Here is a 27,834-nt window from a genome sequence, read left to right as displayed (position 1 = left end):
AGCTTAGGTAGTACAACTTGTTTGCATTTGGTCAGCTACCTGTTTCCTTTAAACTGTCATCTGAGGAAGGGCTTTTTGTCAGCCACCTACTTATTTTCTGTGAAATTTTTGATAACAGTTTTTCTTTTGGGCAATGAACAACAAAAAAGCCACCTTTTGTTTTTTGAAATGGACTCATTTCTCAACTTTTCACTTCAGTTCCCTTTTTCCCCTCCTTTTCTCTGGGGAATTGTTCCATCAGCTCAAAATACCACTCCCGGTGCTGTGATTGTGATTGCCAATACACTACCACAGTCATTGGCTTCTTTTATTGGAAACATCCCAGCCTGAAAACTGTTTTCTTGATGAGCTAGCACAGTCTAATGTGGAAAGAAAAGTGTAAATAAATGTGTACTGGCTAGGTAATAGAAAGCGTGATGACAGGTTCAGTTACTGACAGGAGTAACAATTTTGGTGGTATAAATGTGTCAAAATACTTAGCTGCTTAGAAATAGCAATTCTAAAATGAAGCATTAGTAAAAACCTTCAAACATGTGTAAATATGGGGAACTAGCGTCGCTTTCCAATTACTGAATTAATTTTTGTTTTGGTTTAATTTCAGTAAAATATGAAAGAATCAAATTCTTGGTAATTGCATTGAAGAGTTCTGTGGAAGTCTATGCATGGGCACCAAAGCCATACCACAAATTTATGGCCTTTAAGGTAACAGTATATTTCAGCCATCTGTTGGGTTTTCACATATTGAGTTACAGTTGCCCCTTTTACAAAAGTGGTGTGACGGACGTTTTGTCACGGCTGTGGTCCAGCTTCTGTGGTAAATCTGCCTTGAATTTCTTACATTTTCAGTTACGGATGAGGGAGGGTTGGCTCTGAGAGGCATTGTATTTAGAATGCTGAATTGCAACCATGCATAAATGAATGTTCAAAATGACACAAAATCACAGCAGTTTGTATCCTTGCTATAAATAAAACATGAAGCCAAGAGAAGCGAGCTGAGTCTAAGCATCTTCATGTGAGCAGAAGATGTCATTAGATTATGTTCAGCTTTGTTATCTTTTGAATACAGCAAGAATGAATTTAGCTGCCTCGGTGTAATTACCAAACTGATTTGCAGACAATCAGTTACTGCCGGTTGTGCAGATTGAAGTAAATGCTCCAGGAGTATCAAATTGCTCTCGCGAAAGTTCAAGGTGATTCTTACTGAAAACAAACAGACGACAGTAAACCCCAGGGAATAGAGTGTGTAGTATTACATGATTGAAATGCAGCAGGGTGCTGAGCGATCTCTCCTTGTCTGTGGAAGATGTTAGCTTCTAACTGCTCTGGTGGATGGAGCAAAGGCCTACTGGAGAAGTAGACTAATCAATTGTGCATTAACAGCATGCTTTTATAAAACCTGTCGAGATTCTAAACAGGAAAATAAATCTCACTGATTGTTTTCTTGCAGTCATTTGGTGAATTGGTACATAAGCCATTGCTGGTGGATCTAACTGTAGAAGAGGGTCAGAGACTAAAAGTCATTTATGGCTCCTGTGCTGGCTTCCATGCTGTTGATGTGGATTCGGGATCAGTCTACGATATTTATCTACCAACACATGTAAGAGTTCTTCCTGGGGTGGGGGAGTTTCTTTCCTTCTGGTTTTCCCCTCCCTCCTTTTTCTCAGATGAAAAATGTGCCAGGCTGTCCCTGTGCAAAGTGGGAGTGGGTGGAGGTCCTGTGTCCTGTCCTCAGGGTCATTGTATCTCCTTGCCTGGGAGCTGCCTGCTCAGATCTGGGTTTCAGGGGTGATAGGTAGATGGCTGAGTGCATAGCACATAGTCAGCTGCAGGGAAGGTGGCAGTATGAGTTATATGACTGCCTTCTGATAATACTCAGCAGGCTTGGCAAAGGCCATGTGGCTTCATCTCTTGCCGTGGAAATGGGCACTCCTACCGAGAAGTTCATTTTTCCTGTTTTCAGATGTCTGCCTTAAGATGAAAGAATTCATTCCCTAAAGTTTTCTAATTACCTGCTGTTGCTGTGTAGGGTGTCTAAGTTGAAGGGAGAGCTAGCACTTCTGGTGTACATCCTTGATCTGCTATTGGACAAAAATCAGAATTCACCTAGGCCTTTCCCCCACCACGGGCTCTTCAGTATTAAAATAAAAAAAACAACAACAAATTTGTCTTCATTTCTGTCTCTTTAGATCCAGAGCAGTATCCAACCTCACGCAATCATAATTCTCCCAAATACGGATGGAATGGAGCTACTGGTCTGCTATGAGGATGAAGGAGTTTATGTAAACACATATGGAAGGATCACCAAGGATGTGGTTCTGCAATGGGGAGAAATGCCAACGTCAGTTGGTAAGTGCCCAGAGAGTCAAATGTAATATGCTGTGAGAAAGTGAGAGTGCATGTGGGCAGAAAGAAAATGCATCAGGTTTGATCTCAGATTCAGAAGCAGCGATGCTGTGATATTGCTGAAAAACAGCTGTGCAAAGTTCGGAGGAATCGTATGAATCCATTTCATGTTGAGTTTTTTAGAACAAGATCCAAGGAAAAGTGTGGACTTCAGGAATAAAAAACTCCTTTATTATACAACATGATCTTTCCAGTCCATTACAGAATTTTTCCTAGACAGCAACAAAATTAGAAAAGCCATTAACTATAAAGATGTGTAAGGTGACACACAGGATATTATTACAGGTTGATGACAGTCTATCTGATTTGATGGATTTACTCTAATTCATCTGCAGATTGCTTATCTATCTTTGCATGAAAGTGTTGGTATAGCCTGTTGGTATAGGTGCTCTTGCTGCCTATGCTGCCTTATTTCAGTGCTGAGTGTGGCATGGGCTGTGATTACACCTTTGTTTTGTTGTGTGAACACATTGAGTTTGCTTGTTTTGGAATGGATGCATGGACCAGTAGTTACTGCTCAGGTTACTGCTGCTGTGAGAGCAACATGGGAGAAGGAAATTTAAAAAGTTTTATGCGTGGCATGTTCACTCTGCTGCATTTAACTCTTGACTAGATCTGAAAGCAAGCATATTCTATCAACTGGCAAATTGTAGAGCCCTGGGGACTGAAGTGGCTGTGAAGTAAATGGCACAGAGGCAGTTGATACCATCAGAATATCTCATCTGACAATTCTGATAAAATGTTTGGCTCAGTTATCACTAGTGACATATGTAAAAATATTCTGGCACAACGGCACATGTGTTGGTATAGACATGTGTTGTACCGTAGCAGATAATTTGGCTTAATTTCACTGAAAATTAATGTGAAAAAAAGATAACATAAATGGGGAAGTATTATGAAATTAAATCTTTTTAAATTTTCCTTGTTAAGATCTGTTGTGCTTCTTTTTATTTTTTTCTGTTCAGTGTGCATACAAATCAGAGGCAACAGCTTATTCTTCACTAAGTTCCCATATGTTATTTTTGGCAGCATTCTTAAGACTATCCATCAAATTTCTTTCTGAATATACCTTTTCATAATGCTGCTGCCTTTCTCCTTCATTCAGTTTTTAATGCTACCAGGAACAGATTTTTTCCTCATGCCAGTACTAATCTGTTTTCCCCAGTGATACCCTGAGGAATAAATGCTCGTTTTTAATTTATTTGTGTGTGAAGGAAAGCAGAAGGACAAATAATAGTACTTCCACTTGGAGAGCTTAATATGAACCCTTTTTAAAATATGCAGAGTACTTGTCAGGCCAGCTGGCTTTTTTGGGAAGGAAAGCAGATTTTTGAAGCATTATTCCTATTAAAGGCGGCTAGCAGGGTTTTTTTTTTCCTTCTTTTTTCCTAATTTTTCCGTTCTGTCTCTTTTTCTTTTGCCAACAAACTCCTTCAAAGCAAGGAATTGACACTGTAAGACACTGAAATGGTTCTGGGGATGTTCCGGAGCGGATAGGCTTTGTCTGTTTCAACTTTGGGTTCTGTTTTTTCCTTGTCGACACCTAATTAACCTGTCTCGTTGCCAAACTTGGGAGGAAAAATCTTTGTAAAACTCAGTGTTCCTTCCATTAATTGGAAAGCTTCTATTGTGTCATGTGTGCTCAGGCACAAAATACATTACTAACATGGACAGCTCGTGTGGTAATAAAAGGAAAAAAAAGGATATTTTGGGGGCAGTGCTGTGAAAGTGCTGACGGCTGAAATAGCGCTCTGAGCATTTGTGTGTTTTTACGGTGTGCACAGGCAAGTCATTGTTAATTACAGTGTTTAAATATATTCCCCTGCTTTTTTAAAAACTTACTCTGTGTTGCCCTCTACCTGTGCTAACCGGCTGTGTTGTACTGTGTTTTTTTCTCCGCAGCATATATTCGATCCAATCAGATTATGGGCTGGGGAGAAAAAGCGATCGAAATACGCTCGGTAGAAACTGGACACTTGGACGGTGTGTTCATGCACAAAAGGGCACAAAGACTCAAGTTCTTATGTGAACGTAATGACAAGGTATAATCCACCCCCACCCCTGTTTCTTGCCGAGATGATAGACGTGTACTTTAAGCTGGTGCTTGCAGTGAGTTGGCCCCAACCAGCAGCCAAACACTCCTTTCTCACGTGGAATGGGGAGAAAATAAAAGGAGTGTGAAAGGACTTATGGATCAAGATAAAGACAGCTTAATAAGGAAAGCAAAAGCTTGGCTGTGCAAGCCAAGCGTAATAAGGAATTCGTCAGTTTCTTCCCATTACAATGATGTCCTCATTCCTCCTCCTTTCTGCCAACTTTTCTTGCCAAGCATGCTTTCCCATACAGTATGGGATATCTCTTTGGTCATTTGGGACCCACCATCCAGGTGTTACCCTCTCCCAGTCTTTGGGGGTAAGGGGCCTGGTAAGAAAGCCTTGATGCTGTGCGAGCACTGTTTGTCAGCAGCCAAAACACCAGTGTGTTAGCAGTGCTCTTTTAGCCATGAGTGCAAAGCTCAGTACCATATAGGATGCAGTGAACAAAGTCAGCTGCATCTCAGCCAGACCCAGTACTGAGCTTTACAGAACTGTAACAGCACTGTAGATGTCACAGGCAGCAAATACAAAGGAAAATCTCTGCTTCCTTACCTTTTTTCTTTTCTTCACAGGTTTTCTTTGCCTCCGTACGGTCAGGTGGAAGCAGTCAAGTATATTTCATGACCCTTGGCAGGACTTCTCTTCTGAGCTGGTAGAAGCAGTGGGCTTTGGCAAGGAATTGCTGACATCCAGAGTCTGAGATCTTCATAACTCGGAATTATTTTCAACTGGAGTACAGACCTGCACTAATGCAGCACTCTGTGTAAATGTGTGTGCAGGCATCACTGGTGTTAGGTTTCTTTTTGTTTTTCAACTGAGGCTGCAAGGCAGCTGGTGCTGTAAAGATATTGCCATCAGGTGCTACAGTGTCTTTGAGGTTTGGGATCATGCTAGAAAGCTACAGGTCTTTTTTTGCCTTCAGCTCCAGGATTCCTAGGCTTTGAAGGACTCTGTTAGTGTTAAAACAGAGGGGGGGAAAAAAAGGAAAACAAAACAGATTTACCGTGAACATGCTGTTGAGTGGACAGGAGGCAGGCAAGAGAAGGTGAGAAGTGGTGTAGAGAGTCAGAAAGGCTGAAACAGAAGGGCAGATCTAGTCTATCTAGTAATGTTAACAATGTATTTAATTGACATTTCTTTTTTTGTAATGTGACAATATGTGGACGAAGAGGAAGGTGCAGGTTTTAAGAAGTTAATATTTATAAAATGTGAAAGATGCAGTGACTAGGATGGAGAACTTCTTGGGGACAGGGAGGGTGGGATGGGGTCAGGGTGGAATTCTTGTTTTTTTTTTTTTTGTTTCTGCAGTTTCCTTTTGGCCTGGCCAATAACTTTAGTCATTTTCTGTGTACCAGATATTGCCTGAAACATGTGCAGATGGTTAAAAAAGGAAAAAAGGAAAAAAAAAAAAGGAAAAAAAAACAGAAAAAAAAAGAGAAAAAAAAGTTCATTTTCTATAATGATTCTGTGTTAGGCCAGAACTTGGTTATGTCACAGTATTAGCACTGCCTCAGTTAAAGGTTTAATTTTTGTTTAAACCTAGAAGTGCAACAACAGTTTTACCACAGTCTGCACACGCAGAACTAAAAAAAAACAAAAAAAAAAAAAAAAAGAGGAAAAAAAAAGAAATAAAATCCAAACTACATATGTTTATTTTTTGTGCCTACCTCATTGTTTTTAATGCGTAAAAGAAAAGAGGTGGTTTAGTTTATACATTTTTAGATGAAAACCATTAATGTCTAATTTAATCTTAATACCAAAACTACCAGATTGAGAGGTTTCTGACTGTTATTGTGTAGCAAGTTTCAGCAGGAGGAGAGAGTGGGCCGTTGGGGCAATAGTGGTAGCGTTATGGCAGTGAGACACTGATTATTGTAATTTGCTGACTAAATTTGGAAAGCAGGCGTTTTTCTAAACCAGTTTCATCCTTAATAGAAGTCTGAATTTAGCCTAAAACCGGAGGTTTCACTCTTCTAACATGTGGGCTTAGCAACAGGCAGGTAAATAACTAGGCTAGTTCTTCTATAAACTGTTAAATGTTGTAGGAAACATTTTGGGGCGGTGATGTTTTTCTTTTTTAAGAATGCAATGCACTAAAACTCTTTTAAGAATGTAGTTAATACTGCTTATTCATAAAAACAACGTATACTTGTGTTTAGATGTAAGATCCCAGCTCTGGCTTTTTTCTTTCTTTTTTTTTTTTTTTTTTTTTTTTTAAGTCAGTTTTATTTTATTAATAAGTTCTGACATTTGTAATAAATGTCTTGAGAGTAATAATTTGTTTAATGGCTACATGTTCATTACTTGAGAAAACCTTGAGTGTATAATAATCTGTTGGTGATGTAATAATGCACAGTGTCATGATTCAGCCATTTTTATTTTCGTTTTGTTTTTTAATTATTATTATTATTATTATTATTATTCCTTTGGTGGGGTACTTTGTCGACAGCTGCCTTAAGCTGTTCATTCAGTGAACAGGCTCTCAGTGTTCCGTGGGCTTTGTCTTCTGCTACGTTGAACTTTCTCTCCTGGCATGGCAGGTAGGGCTTTTCCAGCATGAGCTGTGCGGAGCTGAGACTCAGCCAACTTTCTTTTGGTATCAATCCGACTGCTGTAAATCCTTCAAACCCAAGCAGCGTTTCTGCTGAAGGCTCCTTCGAACGTCACAGACAGTGTAAGAGTGAGTGGTAGATGCGTACCACGAGTGCATGTACACACACCCACACACCCCACACACCAAAAGAGTTAAAACTCAAGAAAGCCTTACGTGTGCTGGCAGAGGAGTACGTAGAAATATTTTTTTTAACCGTGTGACTTTTGGATAGCGTTGAAGGTGAAGGATGTGTTCTTTCCATGCCTGGCGCGGTCAGCCAGAGGAACGATGAACCTTTTGTACTCTCATGAACTAAAGGGGACTCGAGAAGCAACGCGGGTGTAATCACACATCGGCCCTGTAGCGTAGCTTACCCCAGCTGATTTGACCCAATGTCAGTCTGCGTGATTTAACTCTTCCAGCGCTCTGTGCTCCAAAATCAATGTAGTCCTTGAAAGCTGATGCTGTTCTCCCAGAGGAAGATGCTCCTGTGCTGTTAGGGATTCCCGGGTCACGGATGCACGCTGTTGGCGTTGGGAGGCTCCCGGTGGGAAGCTCCCTCTGTCTTTGTCTCCATAGAAGTGCCAGGACAGCAACATGGCAAGGTAAACCCAGTATTACAAAACCACTACGTATACAGACATCGAACTCTAAACAGTGCTTTTGTAAGCAAAGAAGAAAAGAAAAGCTCCTAGGTTTAGTTTTAAGCTTTAATAAGTAATAATTTTCTGTATCTTTAAGTCAAAGTAACCCTAACTTGTATGACTGCAGTGTTTTTATTTTTTATCTTATGCACATGTTATGTTGGAGAAAATGTTTACAAAAATGGTTTTGTTACACTAATGTGCATCACATATTTATGGTTTATTTGAAAGTGATTTTTGTGGGTTTTTTAGTTTTTCATAGTAGTAGTAGTACACTTTTTGTGATTTATAACCCCAGGTTCTGCTGATTATAAAGATGCTAAACAATACTACAAAATGACAAACTGCATTAAAATTACTAATCGTAGAGCTGCAAAGCAGACTGGTGACAAGTAAAACACTCAGCCTTTTTTTTGCAGTGCTATCTAACTTGTCTTCTGTGTATTATGGAAATTACTGTTTTTTCCCCGTTTTTCCTTAAATAAAGTCAAATTGACACCTGTCGTATGTGGAAAGTATTTTGAATATCTGCTGGCTGCAGAAATCAAGCTGCATGTTGCCCAGTTGCTTGCATAAGAACAAAAGCCTTATTGTCAAATCTCTTAATTTTATGGAGACTTTGACAACAAACTTGGGCTTTTGAGGGCTTTTTTAATTCTTTTTTTCTTTTTCTTTTTCTTTTTCTTTTTTCTTTTTTTTTGTTTTTTTTTTTGCAGAAAGCCCTATCTCGTGGTGCAATTGCTCTTTTGAGAATTAGTTTTCCTTTAAGAAAAAAAAGAAAAAAGAAAAAAGAAGCTTAGAAGCACTGGTATGTGGCCAGCGGCTTGGGAAGAGATGTTGCCCGAAGGACAACCTGGAAGTGCTGTGTACATGCCCTCCCACCTCCCTCCAGCCCTCAGCATTGGTGGCTGGGAATGGGATACTGCTAAGGGAGTGGCATGAGCTGGAGACCTGGGCCAGATTCCCCATGGTCTAAAAGCACAGATCCAAGAAATTGGCCAGGCTTTCTGAGCACCGAGCCCTGAGTACTGGGCAGGTTTGATGCAAGGCTGCTGTGTGTGCCAGCAGAGTTCCCGTTAACCTTTGTGCATATTTTCCACCATGGACCATGTCTGTTTTTCTCAGTGGAGATAAGCAGCAGATGTTTCCTTTCTGCATAGGCTGCTCTCTGCTGGAGGAGGGGGCAACTTGCATTCCCGGCCTCCAGTCTTCCCACCCGCTTTCATCTTTTGAAGGCAAGGGGATGTTGTGAGCTGAAACACATTCCAGGGTTTTCTTTGCTTCCTGCAGACAAAGGTATCTGAAACCCTCGAGCTTTCCGCTTCTGTGCATATCAGATACCAAGAGAGGCTGAACTGAGAGAGCCATGGGGGCCAGCAAGCTGCTCTTGCAGCTGCCAGCTTTCCTTCATTGTCTTTCACCAGCTGAATACTTCACTGAGTTAGAATGCTTTTTGGATAGTCAAGCACAAAAGCGTCTGGATCCAGCAGCCCTAGGGGTTTGGGGTGACACAGGCCATACCATGCAACACTTCCGTGCTCCTGTGAAAGAGTGTGCAACAGGAAGATGGAGATTAAAGATGAGGGCGTTTGAGCAGCTGATCTCTGTGGGGCTTGGGTAGGTGGCACTGATGAGACAGGCCCAAGTGAGGAACACAGAACATAAAGGAACAAAATGGTCAAAGGCATCAGCTTTGCTGAAAGTAGAGTGAACGCACCCAGATGGTGGCCCATTTCTCACCCGAGCTCAGCATGGAGAGTAGCACCTGGTGCAAGGAGCTGGAGGTTTGTGCCTCTTTTACACAAGCTAAAGGCTCAGAAAATGCCTTCCATGATTAAAAAACAATTATTTTGATGCTTAAGATGGCTATTTTGATGTATAGGGATCACCCAGCTATAGGCATTAACTCCACTGCAGCCTTAAGCATCTGTTAACTTCAAACATAAACACAGCCATAGCCCCCATTCTCCAGGCTTTTAGTTGTATTCTAACCTCTGTGGAATGCTTTAGTCCCAAACCTGAAGGCAGACTTGTGGTGATGGGGCCTACGCTAATGCAGAGTTCACATGGAGGAGCTCAGCTGGGGGAGCTGCAGCCGTGTGTGTGCAGAAGCTCTGTCTGAAGATCTGTCTCACTGGACTTCATGAAATCCCAGACCTCCCCAGATCAAATCACAAGAACTTCTGGAAAATCCAAGTGGAAATTTTCTCCATGTTTTGGTAATGAAATTAACTGCAAGACAGGAAGAGAGGATGAACTGGCAAAGAACATTAAAATGCAAAGTATGTAATTACAGACTCGCAGTTGTAATGACTCCAATGGTTATCAGAGAAAAGTATAAAAGGAGAATAAATTATTTCAGGGCATAAAGAATCAGTTATGGGTAATTAAGCTGCAATTATCATTACTATGCTGCTATGATAGGTTTTTCTTAAGGCTGTTTTTTCTAAAATGGAGTAATGTGGGTTAGGCGTGCGTTCATTTATTGTCTGCCATTCCAATAAAAGCGTTTTCTAGATTTTTTTCAAAATGTACCAGTGGAGGAATCTCAGTTTTCTGCTAATGAAAGCACTGGGTTCCCTTTATGAAGTGATTTATTTCGCATCACACAGCGTTCAGTGGCATCATTCAAACTAAGGCTCAGGGAAGTGCATTAACTCATGCGTACCATCAAGCACGTAGGCCAGCAGCCAGCTTCAGTTGGGTTCTTCGCATGCTTAACACTGAGTGATTTGGTGAATTGGCAGTTCCAGTCTCTAACAGAGCAAGGACAACAGGGTTGAGAGGGGCTAACAGCATTCTTGGTTCAATCCGCAGATGGCTGAAGCTGGAAATCTGACTGGGAAAAGTTTCAGTTCACAGCATTGTGACAAACGTTGATGGTCATTAGCCTTAAAAGGCCCCTTGTGAAACATGGCAAGTAACAGCTGGCTCACGAGCAGCTGCCCTGGAGGCTGTGAGGAGGGCTAGGTGTGCTGCTGATGGAGCCAGAGACCTAGGGTGGCTGTATCTTACAAACCATGAGCCGAGAAGTCAGCAGGCAACCAGGTTTTAACACGTTTCTCATGACGTCAAAATCTTCTTTGTAGGACTTGCCATCTGTTGCATGTTTTTGAGTACCGCCTTGCGTCATGTAACCAGGTGATAGTGTGACACAAAGGATTCTTCAGCAATGCTGAAAATTGAAAAAACGCTAGGGTTTCATGTTCCAAAGATAAACTTAACACAGGCCCCTTTACTACTGTTCAAAATTTAATTGTGTTTGGAATCTTTTCCTGAAGTGTCATATTCAGACTGCAACAGATGGTCCTCATGGGAGGGATAAGCATTCAAAAACTCTTTATCCTTGTTAATTAGTTTGGGAGCCTTATGTGTATCTTACTTGGTGTCATCCAAAGTGCTCATTTTATCATGTGATGTATCAGCTTAATACGGTTCCCCTGTAGTAACAAGTACTCTACATTCCTGTAAGGTGGGCGAGGATTAACATTAGAAGCACTTTTATTATTATTATTATTATTTTAATCTCAATTTGAAATAACGAACAAACAGATTTGGGTTTGTTTGTTTATTTGTTTGTTTTTAATGAAGAGAATTTCAAACACGTTTTGTTTCAGAAAAGTCAAAGTGAGGCATTGCAGTAGTTGGTCAAAAACGAATTTCTTCAATTTGGATGCTATAATATTTTGTTTTCTATAATAATCACTTTTGTGTCATCACATTAACTATAATTTGGAATTAAAGGTGTTTTCATAGTGTTTCCTACATCCTAACCCCCCTAGATGTTGGTCTTTTTGAAAGCACGTCTCTCGTGGTCTGGCTCATGAAGTTTGTCTTTGGAGGAGATGTGTTACATGAGGCTACATTTATGCCTCTGAGGAGATGAGAATAGCTCCAAAACCCGTGCGTAAAGCTGCAGCCTGTTGTTTTGTGTAGGTGCCTAGAAGTGATGTTTTCTGTTGGAACAACCAAGATTTGGATTTCTCTAGGTATGCTAAACACAAGGAGAGAACAAGACCTCTGTGTTCAGCCAACCACATCTATGGCTCAGAGGGGGAGGAGAGCTTATGATAGATGGTTGGCTGTTAGAGAGGAGATAAGCAGGGTATTACCTAAGCAAAACCATGTTTCCAGTGGAACAAAGAAAGGTTTGGGCTGAAAAAGAGAAAAAAGAGCTGACTATGCTATGCTATAAAATCAGTGTCTTCAATGGGTGCCTTATTTCTGATTGTCTGTTTCTCAAGCTTGTCGATGGGAGGTGATTTACTGTCAGTCTTTAAAAATGTGTCTTCTGCCCTAAAGTAGCAGGCACATACCATGATCCTGTATTTGTAAAGACAGCATGAAATCATTTTTTTCCACGCATCCCTCATGGGATCCCTCATTCCTGCTGCCCGAGGGCTTTCAAAGAGAGATTCATTGCACCATTCATGACACAGGCGCGAGCCCCCAAGCTGCAGCGTGGGGGCATTAAGAACAGATTCCCTCTGCTCCTTATTGCACATGTGTACATGGCTACAAATCACACAGCGTTATTCAGCACTGCTGTTCACACTTTCACAAAGAACGCCTCACAATTGTGTTTCTCAGCTGAGATCGATCCAAGATATTGCTCCCCTGAGCTCAGTTTGCAGCTGAGATTCATTGCAGCAGAATTTTTCTTCCTAAAAGACCAGTCAGAATAGACAGTCTGGAGAGTGGCTAGCAGATAAAGCATTCCCTTAGGGTTATTTCCCAATCAGAAATGCTGTCTGGAAATGAAATGTGTGAATCTGGATTCTGCAGAAATTTGGACGGAGCGTGAACTGGGAGAAACGTGTAAATCTCTGTTCTTCATTTAAGTCAACCACATCCAAGGTACCTCAGAACGGGGAAAGTTAACTCAGGTAAGTTGTGAGGTCGTAGGCAATGAAGAGCAACCTTCAACTGGTGGGGCTAGGTGCTGAGCCCTTCTGATAGAGCTGGCCAGGCACGGCACAACACCAGCAGGCCCTTCCTGTGAGAGGTGTTAGGCTGCTTGGGGTTTTAGTTGTCTCCATACACGGCACTCCTGCAGTGACCTGGGATGGAGTGAGAGCCTTGTCCTTGCTGCTCAGTGCCCCAGGGAGCCCGTTCTCACTCAGCAGCAGACAGCAAGAAGAGGAGAGTGAGGTCATGACACCAGTCAAAGTGAAGTTGTTGACATCTTTTTACTACCCTTCCATAAATAGGCTGCCCTTTTGGTTTCAGTTTTATTTCTAATCACAGGGAGAGCACCACTGTCTCATTCCCGCTGCTGGAGCAGCTGACTACCAGACCTTCCTGCCGTTCCTCTGTAATAATAGTGCTGCCTGCAGGAGGATGTGATTTCCCAGTAGCTGGGAGATGTTTGCGTGGCGAGACCGAGTACACGAGAGCTCAAAGTTCCACTCTCAATGCCTGTAGGGAAGGAAGGAGGGATGCCAGGGACTGTGCACCTGGATGCCACCCACAGCTGTGCCCTCAGCCTGGGGAACAGATGGAGGTTGGTGAGGCCCTGTGCTGCCCTGCAGGCCTGATCAAGCTGGGTGCAACCAGGCAGGGAATCTGTGGCAGGTCCTCAGTGACGTGTTGCTCAGTGAACAGTTTTGCTCAGTGAAGTCCTGGCATTCAGGATCATCCCACATCTCACTGCAGGAGTTTTCTTCCCGCTGCGAATCACAGCTTCAGGCCCTGCAGGACTCTCTCACCTTTTGGAAGACTGAGAGGTTGTTTATACATATATATATATAAAATTATAATTTTTATTATTTTATTTTATTTTATTTTATTTATTTTTGCAGCAGTAGCTGTAAAGTTGATCTTACTTGAAGAAGTACTATTAGTCTCATTCCTCCTGACTTCCTTTTCTCAGCTTCTTTTCATCCTCGCTATCTATCCATCTTTAATTTCTATGTCTCCAGAGCTCTTGTGGTCAATTTAGGACAACTGCATTGGAACTGCAGTTTCTGCCTAAAGCAATGCTTGTTTTGCAATATAATGGGTTGAAGCAACACTCTGGAGGATTTTCAGTGAACACAACTATTGCTCCTTCCATCAAAACTGTGGCTGTGTGATACTGGCGTCACATTTCTGCACTGCAGTGTGTACTTGTGCACTAATTCCAGCGCAAAATGTCTCAGATAGAACGGCACTCCAGCTTTTAAGCAAACAGGTTTGGGCTAACGATGGAAATTTGTGCCAATAGCAGAAGATTTGCTTGTAGGGATGAGGCTGCAAAAGATGTTTTGAACAGGCCAAATCCAGCTCTGGCTTCTAAATTTGCTATCTTTTGGCAAGAAGGATGGAGCACCTCTCCTATGAAGATAGGCTGAGGGAGCTGGACTTTTTCAGCCTGGAGAAAAGAAGGTTGTAGATTGACCTCATTGCAGCCTTTCAGTACCTAAACAGGAGGGGCGTCAACTCTTTGAAATGGTAGATAACAGCAGGACAAGGGGAAATGATTTTAAATTGAGGGAGGGAAGATTTAGGTTGGATGTCAGGAGGAAGTTCTTCACAGAGAGAGTGGTGAGGTGCTGGAACAGGCTGTCCAGAGAGGCTGTGGATGCCCCGTCCCTGGAGGTGTTCAAGGCCAGGTTGGATGGGGCCCTGGGCAGCCTGGCCTAGTGTTAAATGTGGAGGTTGGTGGCCCTGCAAGTGGCAGGGGGATGGAGATTCATGAGCCTTGAGGTCCCTTCCAACCTGGGGTATTCTGTGATTCTGTGTGTGATATTTGTAACAGCAAATATTATAATTTAATATACATTATTTGGTTTCCAGTTTGCTGTGGTAACTGAAGTTTGACTAATGAAGTTTTGTAATGATCTTTCTCACTACTAACTCTGGAAAGCATTGCCTATGCTAATGTTTCTCAAACACTGGATGAGAAGGTCTCCAAGTTCCCTTTGGATCTGAAATAGAGTGCTGTTAAGCAAGTTCGTTTTGCAAGTTCTAATCTCACTCTAGTGAGTGCTATTCTCATGAAGATGTGGCCATCAGAGAAGTACCTCCAGTTTCCTTCCAGTAAAATATGTGTTGAGCTGGTGGTGTCCCTCAGCCAGGATGCCGAGTTCTTGCTGGCATGTAGGATGTGATCTTGTGGGAGTTTTATGCAATAGCAATAGAGTAAGGGATGCTCAAAAGTCTGAAGTGTGCAGAGACAGTGGCACTAAAGACTTTCTGGAGGTCATAATGGGTCAGAGGTAAAAAATAAAGCTTTTCTGGCTGAATAGCAGTGATGCTGTACATGCAAAGACTTCCACTCACAAGGGACACGTTTTACTTGCAGTACCTTTACAGCTCTGCACGTTTCAGTATTTTACATTATTTTTTGCCTTTTTTTTTTTTCTTTTTTTAAATACCTACATTAAGATTGTCAACTTCAAGCCACAGTCTAAACAGGTTCACATTTCAGATTAAAAAAACCCTTTTGTTGCAGTTTCACGGTGGCCATGGAGACTTGCAAGATGTGGAAGTGGTGGTTTTGCTGTCAGGGTATATAGCATCTGTAGCACACAGGTAAGGGTAGGCTGTGAATCTCATCCTGAAAAGTTTTAATGATGACTGTGTTTATTCTTGGATCCATACTATCTTCTAACATTTAAACCTACTCTAAAAAGCCCTCTAAGGAAAACAAAATTTAGTTTGCCCACAGTTAGAAAGCAGTTTCCAGCACTCTCACAATGCTTGTGATTTCAGTTCTGGTTTTCCCTCAGTAGAGAGGCTTTTCCTGGAAGGACCAGTGAAGTTTCTCCTGTACTGCTACTTTTATTATTAGTTCAGGCAGATTCATGGAAGCAGAGAGCAGGGAGCGGTCCATTTCTCAATAGAACAAACAGTATATTTTGAATGTAGAGTCTTAATCCCTTAGATGGAATCTATTGGTCTCCTTGCTATATGTCTGAGATCTTTAAAGCATGTGTGTACCCAAATAAGGCTCAAAGAGTCATTGGGGAAGGCTGTAGACATGCTTTAAATTTCTCCTGTAGATTTTTTCATAGATTTTTCAATCATAGAATCATAGAACAGCCTGGGTTGAAAAGGACCATAGCGATCATCCAGTTTCAGCCCCCTGCTATGTGCAGGGTCGCCAACCACCAGACCAGGCTGCCCAGAGCCACATCCAGCCTGGCCTTGAATGCCTCCAGGGATGGGGCATCCACAGCCTCCTTGGGCAACCTGTTCCAGTGATTTTTATTTCTGTCCTCACAGAAACAATACAAAAAAAAAAAAAAAAAAAAAAAAAAAAAAAGCAACAACAACAACAAAAACACTTTTGTCAAGCTGGTATCACATAGATGTGTTATGAACCCATTTTGATCTCCTTGTTGAGAGATTGCACTTCAAAGATTCAGACTACTTCAGCTGATTGTGATTTGAGCATGAGCTCAACCCATTGTGGTAGTGCATGGTGTGCATTGTGCCTAATTCTGCACTGTGTGTAATTCTGGTGAGGAAAACAGGCAAGCTGTTGATGTATTGGCTCACTATGTTGTTCACAGCATAATCTAGCACATCTGGGCTCTTGCTTTGGGAATAGTGCTTGGTATTTGTGTTTCTTCATGATGTGAAACAGAGGGTTTGTAATCCATGTAGCTATCACTTACCGGAGATCTCCCTGAACTACAGCAAGCCAGTGCTCTATTCTCTGCTAAGTCTCCAAGCCCCAGCCATAAGTGACAAGCATGTCTGTTATTTCTCAAGTACCGTACAAATGTGAGCGTGTGGTTTCATAAATTAATCTTAAAATAGACCAAGTGTAAATGTCAAAGAGATACTGCACATCTTACATTGCTTTGCTTTCTATAGTTCTTTTATTGCTTTTTATTGCAAGAAAATTGCTGTAAAGCTTTTACTATATTTTAAGGAACACTTAAGAGCATGCAGTAAAATAAAAAAGCTACCTTCAATAAACCTTGCATGGAAACCTGGGCTCTTCCTCAGTGAGAGAATAGATCTGAACTGTTTAAGCTGCATGACAAGAACCGGACTGGAGAAGCAAAATGCTTCGGCCTTGTTTGTCCAAGAGTTATCATGATGGCTGGTGCTGAGACTTGTCTTTCTGGGGCAGCATCAGGTTCAGATTTTGTCCCCAGACTTGAGGTGGTTTAGGCCCAATGGTCAATTTGTGTTGTCTCCATTAAGCCTTTTTGCCTAATGGTGAGTATGTGGATGGGCGAATGGACTATTTTCCTGCTTTCAGTCTGTGTTTGTGTGTTGAAACTCAAACTGGTGGAGTCAGACTTCGTGACTTGATCACTGTTGGGCATTATTTTTAAAAAGCATTGCATTTGAGATGTATTTTAAAAAGTACGGTATCCTTGAAGTGCACAGTGTGTGATATGAAGAAAGAGAGAACAAGGATCTAAAAAAGGAGCTAGTTAAGTTAGCAGTGTAATTGGCATTATGTGCAGACAGATGGGTGCCAGCTGTCTTTCTTGTAGAAACCAAGATATACTGCATGCACTGGAGAAGGACAAGCTACTCGAACTGCTAACTGTTAGCATGAAAAAGAAGATCCGTAAAGATCCTCATGAAGCCTATATGATTTCTTTTTTTTCTCTGAAATAATCAGGACCACATTTGGATTCAGGTGAATGTGTTTGTTTTTTAATTAAGAAAAATGTTACTACTTGAATAATAATTCAAATGGAAAATCATTTTCAGTTGTAAGCTGCCTGTTTGTAGGGCTGCTGAAAAACCTCTGGATACATGATAAAATGAATATTTATTGAGAATCACAGATGGAGAAGGGAGTTGTTATTTTTGGAGCTGGACAAAAACAATGCATGGTTTATTTTTGTTGAAATTCGGATTAAGTCTTTCAGGAAAAGATAACTGGCAGTGGATCAAAGAAAAGTTGAAGACCAGATATTAGAATCTATTAGTTTTGTATCACACGTTCAAACTTGATAAAGCAGAGAGAAGAGATGATAAAAATTATATATATAAATGAAGAAAAGAGTGAAGAGACAGGGCTGAAAGGAGAGGTAAGTTCAATACTGAAATGATAAATAGGTCCGTGTGACTGCCTCTGCAGCTTCTTTCCCTACTGTACCGCAGTCCATAATGCAGTTACACTTGCACTGGTGAGACGCATGTGGACGTTGACTCAATATTCTTAACCTTAGCAGATGGAGTCATTAGACACCACAATATTCCTTCAAATCCAGCTTCTGGAAGGAAATGTTATACAGAAAACTCAGTCTATAATTTCATCAAACATTATAACGTCTAACTGCAGAATATAGCGATGACCGAGGTCATCAAAAAGAAGCAGTTCCAAAATCCACCAAAATTGGAAGCATTCTACAATATGGAACAAGTTCCTTGTTGTATTTTCTAGGGTGAAAAGGCATACAGGTAGTACTAGTTATATGTAGATGTCCTGCAGGATATAATATTCAGTAGTTTGAGCCAAGATTTCCAAACTTCCTAATCCTTATCGAAAGAAAAAAAATGAGCATGTACATCAACAGGACACATTAAACTTTAAAACATAAGTCATTATAATGGCCATTTGGCCTGGTGTCTTTTAGGACATGTTCACAGTGTTAAATTCTAATCATTCTCAGGTGCTTTCATATCATCTTGTTCTTCAGCGTTGTTCACTCGCCCTCGTTGAAAATGGAACCATGCCAGCAGGGAGAGCTTCTAATTGTCGAGGTAGAATCACAGATCACAGAATCACAGAATCACCCGGGTTGGAAGGGACCCCAAGGATCATGTAGTTCCAACCCCCCTGCCCAGCAGGGCCACCAAACATAGACATTCAGATCAGGTTGCCCAGGACCCCGTCCAACCTGGCCTTGAACACGTCCAAGGACGGGGCATCCACAACCTCCCTGGGCAGCCCGTTCCAGGGCCTAACCACTCTCCTAGTAAAGAACTTCCCCCTAACATCCAACCTAAATCTTCCCTCCTTCAACTTAAAACCATTTCCCCTAGTCCTGCTGTTATCAGCCCTTCTGAACAGTTTACTCCCCTCCTGGGTGTAGGTTCCCTTCAGGTATTGATAGGCTGCAATGAGATCACCCCGCAGCCTTCTCTTCTCCAGGCTGAACAAGCCCAACTCCCTCAGCCTGTCCTCATAGGGGAGGTGCTCCAGCCCCCTGATCATCTTAGTCGCCCTCCTCTGGACCCTTTCCAAAATCTCAATGTCTTTCTTGTACTGAGGGCTCCACACCTGGACACAGTACTCCAGATGGGGCCTCACAAGAGCCGAGTAGAGAGGGACAATCACCTCCCTGTCCCTGCTGGCCACCCCTCTCCTGATGGAGCCCAGGATCCCATTTGCCTTTCGAGCTGCCAGAGCGCACTGCTGGCTCATATTCAGTCTCTCGTCCATCAGGACCCCCAGGTCCTTCTCTGCCGAGCTGCTCTCAAGGACCGCTCCTCCCAGCCTGTACAGGTGCCGGGGGTTCTTCCGGCCCAAATGCAAAACTTAGAAGCAAACTTAGAAGCAAACTTAGCAGTCAGATTCATAAAGGGGAAGTGAGTTTGAGCCTCTCAGCGTGTGGCAATTCTTCCGGAACAAGGCAGGCTATACGCAATGTGGGACAGCCCCTTGGCAGACTGATCAATGAACACTTGCACAGAGATGTTGCCTAAGTAAACACAGTCACGGGGTCTTATTTCGCAAGCATTCCTTCCTATCGCTTGAGCAATAATAGGATGCTTTTTGTTCAGTGTACTCTGGGCACACTACTTTGTACACCTAAAAACCTGAGACCTACAGCTTTATGACCCAAAGTGCATAGCATCATCTTTTGCTCAAAATGGATGGTAGGGCTGAATTATTTTCAAACATGAGCAGATAAGAGCATATTTTTAAGAGCATATCTGCCCTGCTGCAAATGTGTTCTGCAGCTCCATACGGTTTTGTGAGTAGAGCACACACAGTACATTCTGTTCTGCAATCTTTGTCTATAGGTTTCATTTCACCACGTACACCTCATATGAATGTTGACTGCTGGTAAATGCTGTGAGTTCTGGTCAAATGTTTCATGATGCATTGCTCCAGAACTGTCCTGGGTACTTTCAGGAAGCATGCAGACCTACTGAACAGTGCCCTGAGAAGCACAGGTCACCTTGGGCACTGCAACTCCATTACTCCTGCTTCTTTAAAAATTCTGCCTTGTTGCATGGAGAAAGACTTCATGTACTTTGTGGTCTTCGCAGCCAGGCAAACAAAGAAGGAACTGGTGAGCAATTGAATCTGAAGGCAATGGAAAAGTTGTAAGCAATCATTTCACAAGTCCTACCTCTGGAGAAGGACCAACCAGCAGAATCTCCAGCCAGAAGGCTTGGGGGGCAGTGTCAAGTTTCTGTATTTCTCCATGGACAGATATATTTATATATCTCTCAATATATATTTCTCTCAATATTTTTCTCTCACATTCTTTGGATCTATGTACAGAGAGAGATTTGTTGTCTAAGAATTACCACTGGAGTGCCAAGGATTATGTGCTTTCTTACAACAATTCTTTCAGGATATCTCTGGAATCTTTTATCCCCTGCAAGGATATATAATCACAGCTCCCTCAGCCCAGGCAAATAAACATGTTGTGAAGCAAGTGGCAGCTCCCCACCATGGAAGAGCAGCAAGATAGCTTGTTCCATGAGTGCTATGCCCTTGCTGTTCATAGCTGCCTTTTGCAACTTTCAGAGAGCCCACCATGGTCAAAGTTTCTAAACAGAGCTGCCATATCATCATGGCGTTACATGGTGAAGTTCAGTTCCCCATTTTTTCCTGTAATGATGGTATCAAGCCAAGATCTGTATCAATTATTCATACACTCTTCCGGAAACCACTCTCCCTGGAAAGACTTCATGAGAACTTGTACATTAACCAAAATGGTAACTTGTGAAGGTCCTGACATTTTCCAGCTTTCCGTGAAGACAAAAATAATGGTTCAACATTTCTGAGAAGGTCATGTTAGATGAGCTGTCCTTAAAGAAAATGCAGGGTCTGCTTGGTAACCACCCCTGAGATATCAGCTCCTGGAAATGACAGCCAGAAGGACCAACAGGGTCTCTATTTTTGAATCAGAGAATCACTAAGGTTGGAAAAGGCCGCCAAGATCATGCAGTCCAACTGACCTGGGAAGCTCTGAATCCAAGGATGTTTTGGAGGAAAAACAAACAAGCAAACAAGCAACAGCAAAACAAAAAACACAACTCAACTTGCAGTCTTTTGTTAAAGTTATCCATATTTCCTGTGGCAGCCCTCATGTTGAGTTTTCTCTCTTTTAAATTACCCAACCCTGACTGAACACTTTTCAGCTTATAATTAATGAGAATTTGCATAGTAAAGCCATGGCTCTTTTGCTAAAAGCCCTGTTTTTTGCTTTCCAAAACAAAGTCAATAACAGTGGTTTCAATTAATAACAGTAAATATTTTCTTGATTTTCATCACGTGTAAAATCCTCACACAGTCTTATAAAAAGCAATTGTGAAATGAAGAGTTCCCTTTTCATCTGGGACAGAACATCATGTGCTGGAGAAGGCCTCAGCACAGCGCAGGTTAAGTATAAACCATTGCAAGATTAATTTTCCTGCCCCTTGTGTTTGTGCTCCTCTTATGTGGTCAACCATTATGAATGCAACAGAATCCTCCATGCTCTGCTCATGATAACTGCTTTATTAAAACTACTGTAATGAATTAATTGTACCAATTCTTGTTTTATTTGGTGCTTCATGGTGTATGTGCACCAACTGAACAGATGAAGATCTGCAAGCAAATGTGATCTGGCAGCACCAATCTGAGTTGCTCTTGCATTTCATCTTCAAGAGTGTAATGGTGATATTGGGATTTGCTCTTTTTCTTCTGAACTGACCTGATTTCTCCTAAGTCCTATTTTCAAACATGCTGAATTTTTCCTTCCCTTAAGAAAAATCTGTTTATGTTATTTATTTGTTTGTAACCCTTTCTTCCATTATATCACTCATCCAGCACAAGTCTCACATCTTCTCTCCCTTTTTTCTCAAGCCACTCCTGCTGCCAGTCAGAAGTGTTGACCGTCGTTCCATTAAGCACAGGACAAGCAATAAGCAGGAATAAAAGACATTGCTGAAACTTTGGTGTCTTTACCTCCATATCACCTATATTTTCATGTGTTTCACACTGTGACACCCCACTCAAGTCCCACACAATTTCTGTGAAGAATTTTCATGTCTTGGTAGTGAAATAGGAAAGAAATACCTTGGGTAACTGTATCCACTGTAAGAATTTCACGCTTCTGCTTCTTAAAACAAGTGACCGAACAATACTATAAAAAAGGATATTAAATCTAAGACAAATAAGGAAATTACTGCCTGCATCAAATAAATAATTTCATCTTTTGGATGAAACACAGATCTCATTCAGGGCTATCTAAAAAACAATGAATGGTCATTGTTAGCCTCCCAGTGCACTTACAGCAATCCATGATCAGCACAAGCTCAGTTCTTCAACACTCACAGGACATATATTTGTCACTGTTTCTCAGAGATAAGAAATTACTTTTTACCAGTTGAATTTAAGTTCAGCTAACAAAAAAGGTAGTAAACAAAAATTTTGTTATCTGTTTTTTGTTTTGCTCAGCTTCTGAAATTCCTTGTTTTTTGCATTGGCAGTTTAAGCCATCCACTGTAACAGATTTAGAAATCTTACATTATTCCTAATGTTCTGGCTCACATAAGTCATTCTTCTTGTGTGGACACAGATCCTTCCCTGTCTGCCGTTGCCATGGGCTTTTCATAATCGCAGTTGTGGTTTTAAATTCCCACATACATTTCACATGCAAGTCCACAGAGTGCATTGTGTTGCATCATATATAAAAAATGGTTCATGACTACAAGCACCATTACAGTTCTGGGAGAAGAAAGAAATCAACTTACTCAGCAATCTCAGGTTTGCTTTTCTCTCTTTCAAAACGTGTCCCCTTCTGACTCAATGCCTGCGGTCTGAGAAGATGCCATAGAGGTGGGAAGTGTTTGTTTGTGTTTTTCCTTGACATCGTTTACTCCACTAGTCATCCCCAGTGCGGTGAGTGACCATGCTTGTGTTCAGCTGTGCTCAAAGCCTTGCACAGAGGCATGGTAGATGATATGTCCTATTGGCTTACTCCCAACAAGCAGGGGAGTGACTGGTAGCTGAGCAAACTTCTTGAGCTGAGCTGCTGCTTGTGGTCCACTTGCCCTGTCAACCATCATCTGCAGAAGTGCAATTTGCTCTCTACAACAACCTGAAAGGAGGTTGTGGCAAGGTGGGGTTGATCTCTTCTCCCAGATAACAGTGATAGGATTAGAGGTAATAGCCTTAAATTGAGCCAGGGATGTTCAGGTTGGCTATTAGGAAACATTTCTTCTCCAAAAGTGTGGTGAGGCAGTGGCACAGGCTGCCGAGGGAGGTGGTGGAGTCACTGTAACTGGAGGTGTCCAACAAAAGAGTAGATGTGGCACTGAGGGACATGGCCTAGAGTAGTCACAGGCATGGTTTGTCTGTTGGACTGGGTGATGTTACTGGACTTTCCAACCTTAATGATTCTATTGTTCTCTAAAAGAAGTACACATGCTTCTGTCTTTGCATTTCAACAGTGACCTGACTGTTTTCACTCACAGCAAACAATCTGCACTGATGAAGCTGCTCTTTGACGCACCGTAGCATGCCCATATGTATTTTTATCCATGGGTAATAAAAAGAAAATATGAGACTTTTTTCATTCTCTATTGTGATTTTAGAGAAGCATTCAGATATGGTGATGGTGAGACTATCACTACTCAGCAACTTGGATTACCCTCCCCATTTCAGTGCACAGAGACAGAGACGCTTTACCTCTTCATCTTTCAAGACTCAGCTTTGCAACAGTCTGCCTGCACTGCTTGCCCACATTGCATCATATGTTACATAGAGAGTGCCCAAGGAAGGTTTTCTCTCCTAAACCCAGATCCAGCAAACCCCACTTTTTTAACAATCTTCTCTTTATTCCATCCCTCTCACTCTACAGCAATGTTTCTGTGCAGATGAGGTGACCTGCTGCCAGCAGCCTGTGTACAGCACTACTGGGCAGGAGAAGACCTCTCCATTTCCTAGAAGGAAACCACAAACCCAGGTATGATGTATGCAGTGATAAGGATGGCCAGCACAGGGAGAGCCTTAGCCAGCCCTCCTGTGCTAGCTCTGACTCTGGGCTGAGGGCAGGGGAGGCACTGGAGAGGATAAACATAGCCTTCTATTGTTTGAAGTCCTTGTGGCTTATTGCTGCTAGCTCTGGGCCTTTCCAGCCCCTTAGTCCCTTGCTGCTTGTTAAATTCTACAGTAAGGGTCTCCTCCTCCTTCTCCTCCCTGTTCTCCCTTCTCCTTCCAGTTTTTGCAATATAATCTGTCTTCCCAGGCTGCCAGGTTGCATTTACAGTGAAAGAAGCTGTTGAAAACTCAGGAGCCATGGGACAGCAGGGAGGCAGCCTGACACCAAGCTGTCACTGCTCTTGCAAAACAAGCACCCCTCCATGACAGAGTGTATGTTTCTTGGCCTCTGTTTCCCTGTTCCTCTCATGTACCATTTAAATTAATATATGAAAGCACTTATTTCTCTGGAAAAGCCAGCAAGTGTTTGTATTCTTGACATCTGATGCAAATCAGGCTAGTCCCTCTGCTCAGTCTTACTCTTTCTGTCCTGTCTATTTGGTGTTTCTTGGAGTTGGACAGCTTTTCTTCCCTCTCCAATGCTCCCCAAGAGCCCATCTGGGAACTACACACAAGAACATTATAAATTATTAAAACCAGGTTTGCTCATATCAGTAAGACCAAGAACATGTGTTGGTGCAATAGCTGTGTTTTATTTTGCGTTTTTTTGCCAGTCAGCTTTCAGCATTCAATATTTCTTAATGCCTCACCACCTTATTCTCATGTGAACCAGAGCAATTTACTCCTATTTTTAATCATGTAGAGCTGACTCAGCCAAGCCGAGTAACAGGAATAAATGGCAATATCCATGAGTGCAATTCCTGGATGTCAAATAGCATCAGCCACAAAAGCTTGGACAAGTTCCTCCATCAAAGACAGCAGGACCTGGTAGTCAGTCACCAGAAAAACCTGGTCCTTTAGCTGTCCATAACATAGATGTTCTTGTTGCTGCTCCATGATGCCTGAATTTTCATGAACTGCAGATAATGACCAGACATGTCTTGCTTGTGGAAGTCTTTTGAAACCTAGGTTGGAAGAAACTGCTAGAATGTTAAATATTGTTTGAGATTTTGGTAATTTTATTACGGAGAAAAATCCACCCAAATGCTGCAAGGCAGCTGCACATTGTGGGAAATAATTATCTGGTGAGATGAGCAACAAGTGAGACATATAGGGAATAGCCTGCTCTTCAAGTCAGGAATTTCACAGCTATGCTCCATCATCTCAAGCAGTATAAATGAATCATCTGCAGAGCAAAACCACAGAATGACACCAGCTTCCCCAAAAGTGTCTCCATATATGTATCTGCTAGACTTGCATATTTCTGTTTATAAATAATAATGACCACAAAGTGAAATGGTCTTTTCAGCAGACAGGTCCTAAAAAAATGCTTATCACATCTTTCATTTTTTTTGCTGAGCTACTTTAAACTAGACTTTCGTACTTTCAGATAAAGTATTTTGACTTAAGGTACTGATACGGATGTGTGTGATCACAAGTTTTCTGAGATAAAAGATGACTAAGATCTTCTCTGAAGGACGTTGATTGAAATTGTTAATCTTTGTTAGGACTGAATCCTTGAATCTGAGGACAACATGTTACCTAAAAACTGCACTACTATTTGTAGATACTTGGTTTTGGTCTAGTTTTCAAAAACAAGACAGAGTAAGTTGTTGCACTGTAAATTTACTTTGAATTGTGTTGCCCACTTCAGATGTATTTTGCACTTTGTTTTCAAATCACCTGGATTTGCAGATGTATGAGGAAAACTGGTCACTAATGGCACATACAGATTGGAGACCCAAATCATTGCCTTGTGGAGGGAAAGTCAGGTCCCAGTGAGTGCTGATGGGCACACAAACTGACTGGCTGGCACCAGTTGTACCTGAGCAGAAGGATAGGTTGCACCTTGTCTGGACAAGGTAGTCATGGGTGAGGTGGGAGCAGAGGATGTAAAGTGGAGGGAAGGAAAGGGCTGGAGTAAGGTAGAGATAGGCCATGAAGGACCATGAGCTGAAGTGGCTGTAGCAGAGGGGTTTGTGTGTATGTATGTGCATGTTAAGAGCATAAGACCAATATTTACAGAAGAGCAATTTGTGCTCGTTCTGCTGCTCACTAAACAGCTTGCTATCGGATGGCTTTATTCACTGAATGTAATTAGCACAGGTTAATTGGTAGGTGCAATCTTTTCAAAGACATCAAACATAATTCCCTGCATTTTTGCTCTATTTAAATGTGATTAATGTCAGCTTATTCTGGGAAAATGTCTGGTTGCCATTAGTTGTTGGAGCGTGTCCAGAGGAGGGCCATGAAGATGACCAGAGGGCTGGAGCACCTCCCTTACAGGGACAGGCTTCAGCCTGGAGTAGAGAAAGCTCTGGGAGGACCTCATAGAGGCTTTTCAGTACCTGAAGGGGCCTACAGAAAAGCTGGGGAGGGACTTTTTAGAAGGACATGTAGTGACAGGAGAAGGGTAAATAGCCTTAAACTGGAAGAGGGTAGATTTAGACTAGACCTCAGGTAGAAATTCTTTACAGTGTGGATGGTGAGACACTGGAACAGGTCTCTCAGAGAGGCTGTGGATGCCCCCTCCCTGGAAGCATTCAAGGCCGGGATGGATGGGGCTTTGAGCAACCTGGTCTAGAGGGAGATGTCTGCCTATAGCAGAGGGTTGGAACCAGGTGATCTTAAAGGTCCCTTCCAATCCAAACTGTTCTATGATTCTTTGATTCTATGATTCATTAGAGACTCCCATCTCCATTGCGTAAGTGAAGACTGTTGTGTAGTAATAGTCTGAACTTATATTTCATATAAAATGGTTCACCTTATCTGACAGACCTTCTTTTTGGCTGCTGTACAATGATCTGGCAAAGGAAGGGCTAAAATCATCTTAATTCATGAGTTTGGATGCTCAGAATGCAGTGCAGGGTCTCCAGAAAACCAGACTAGTGCTTTTGTAGCCCAGACAAGGGCATCTAGTATGAACAGAGATGAGTCCTTTCTCTTGACAGTAGCTAATGATATTTGCATTATCAGCCTGTTTGGTTTATGGATAACAGAACTGTCTGAGGAAAAACAGACGGACGCAAGTGGGTCTGATAGCTATGGAGATCCTTGCAATGACTGTGTTGATCAAATATGGAAACTATAAGACCATCCCAGATTGAAATATGAAGCTTCATGATTCCTTCCCTGTTGTTTACTTCCTGAAATTACAGTAATGTTGTGGATAATGCCTGAACAAAAGAAAATGTGCAACATGAAGTTATGACATATCCCTAAAGGCTGCAGTATGTTGATAGATGCCATCAGCTGTATAGTACTTCTCCTTGTAGAAAATGGCAGTGTGATCTTAAGTGGTTATTTTGTTTTCATTTTTGAGTCATTATTTGGTTAGTGAGAGCATGAGGAAGCCTTAACATCAAGTTAGGATCCTAGTGCTCCAGATCCAGGGCTGCTCCGCTGAGGTTTGTCTGAGATCTGTGGGCAGGAATGCGTGTGCCAGCTCCAGCTCCGGGAGGTCAGCCAGACACCACACATTGCCAGCAGTGACGCAGTGCATGATGGCTGGTTTCCCAAGGATCAAGAGGCTGGGAGAAATACTGAATAGCCCACAGGAGGCATCACATGTTTGGACAAGGCAAAACTGACCTGTGGTACTGTTGCTGACTGAAGTCTTACACTTGACTGCCCTCTTCTAGAAAGGTGGATGTCAACATTACCGCAGTTAGTAACCCTTATCTTACCATTCCGCTTATGAACCCCGAGAGCATGACCTGCCTACATCTGTCTGTTCTTCATACTCCACTGTGAAGACAGCCTCCATACAAAGTGTGACATTGAGATGGGTGTCATGGAAAGAAAGAGGAATCAACCCATTCGTGATTCACAAGCTATCTGAGAAATCACAAAAGAGGAAAAACCTGCCGTATT

The 27,834-nt window shown here is 42.0% G+C and overlaps 1 protein-coding gene across 12 annotated transcripts in view; it reads left to right on the top strand.

The window, feature by feature from the left end:
- MAP4K4 (mitogen-activated protein kinase kinase kinase kinase 4) overlaps positions 1-5,724 on the top strand; it is a 149,120-nt gene extending 143,396 nt beyond the window's left edge. For all 12 annotated transcript variants that reach the window (XM_042867974.1, XM_042867966.1, XM_042867973.1 and 9 more), the window contains 5 exons: positions 602-702; positions 1,448-1,597; positions 2,187-2,346; positions 4,306-4,445; positions 5,072-5,724. In XM_042867974.1, the coding sequence (XP_042723908.1) occupies positions 602-702; positions 1,448-1,597; positions 2,187-2,346; positions 4,306-4,445; positions 5,072-5,155 (635 nt within the window). In that variant the 3' untranslated portion in view covers positions 5,156-5,724. The remainder of the gene's footprint in view (positions 1-601; positions 703-1,447; positions 1,598-2,186; positions 2,347-4,305; positions 4,446-5,071) is intronic.
- The last annotated feature ends 22,110 nt before the right edge of the window (positions 5,725-27,834 follow it).

This window comes from Lagopus leucura, unplaced genomic scaffold (assembly GCF_019238085.1).
Source record: "Lagopus leucura isolate 7727_CA_CO unplaced genomic scaffold, USGS_WTPT01 Super-Scaffold_100001, whole genome shotgun sequence".
NCBI classification, from domain to species: Eukaryota; Metazoa; Chordata; class Aves; order Galliformes; family Phasianidae; genus Lagopus; species Lagopus leucura.
Note: the sequence above shows the minus strand (reverse complement) of the source record. Positions and strands in the feature narration are given on the sequence as shown.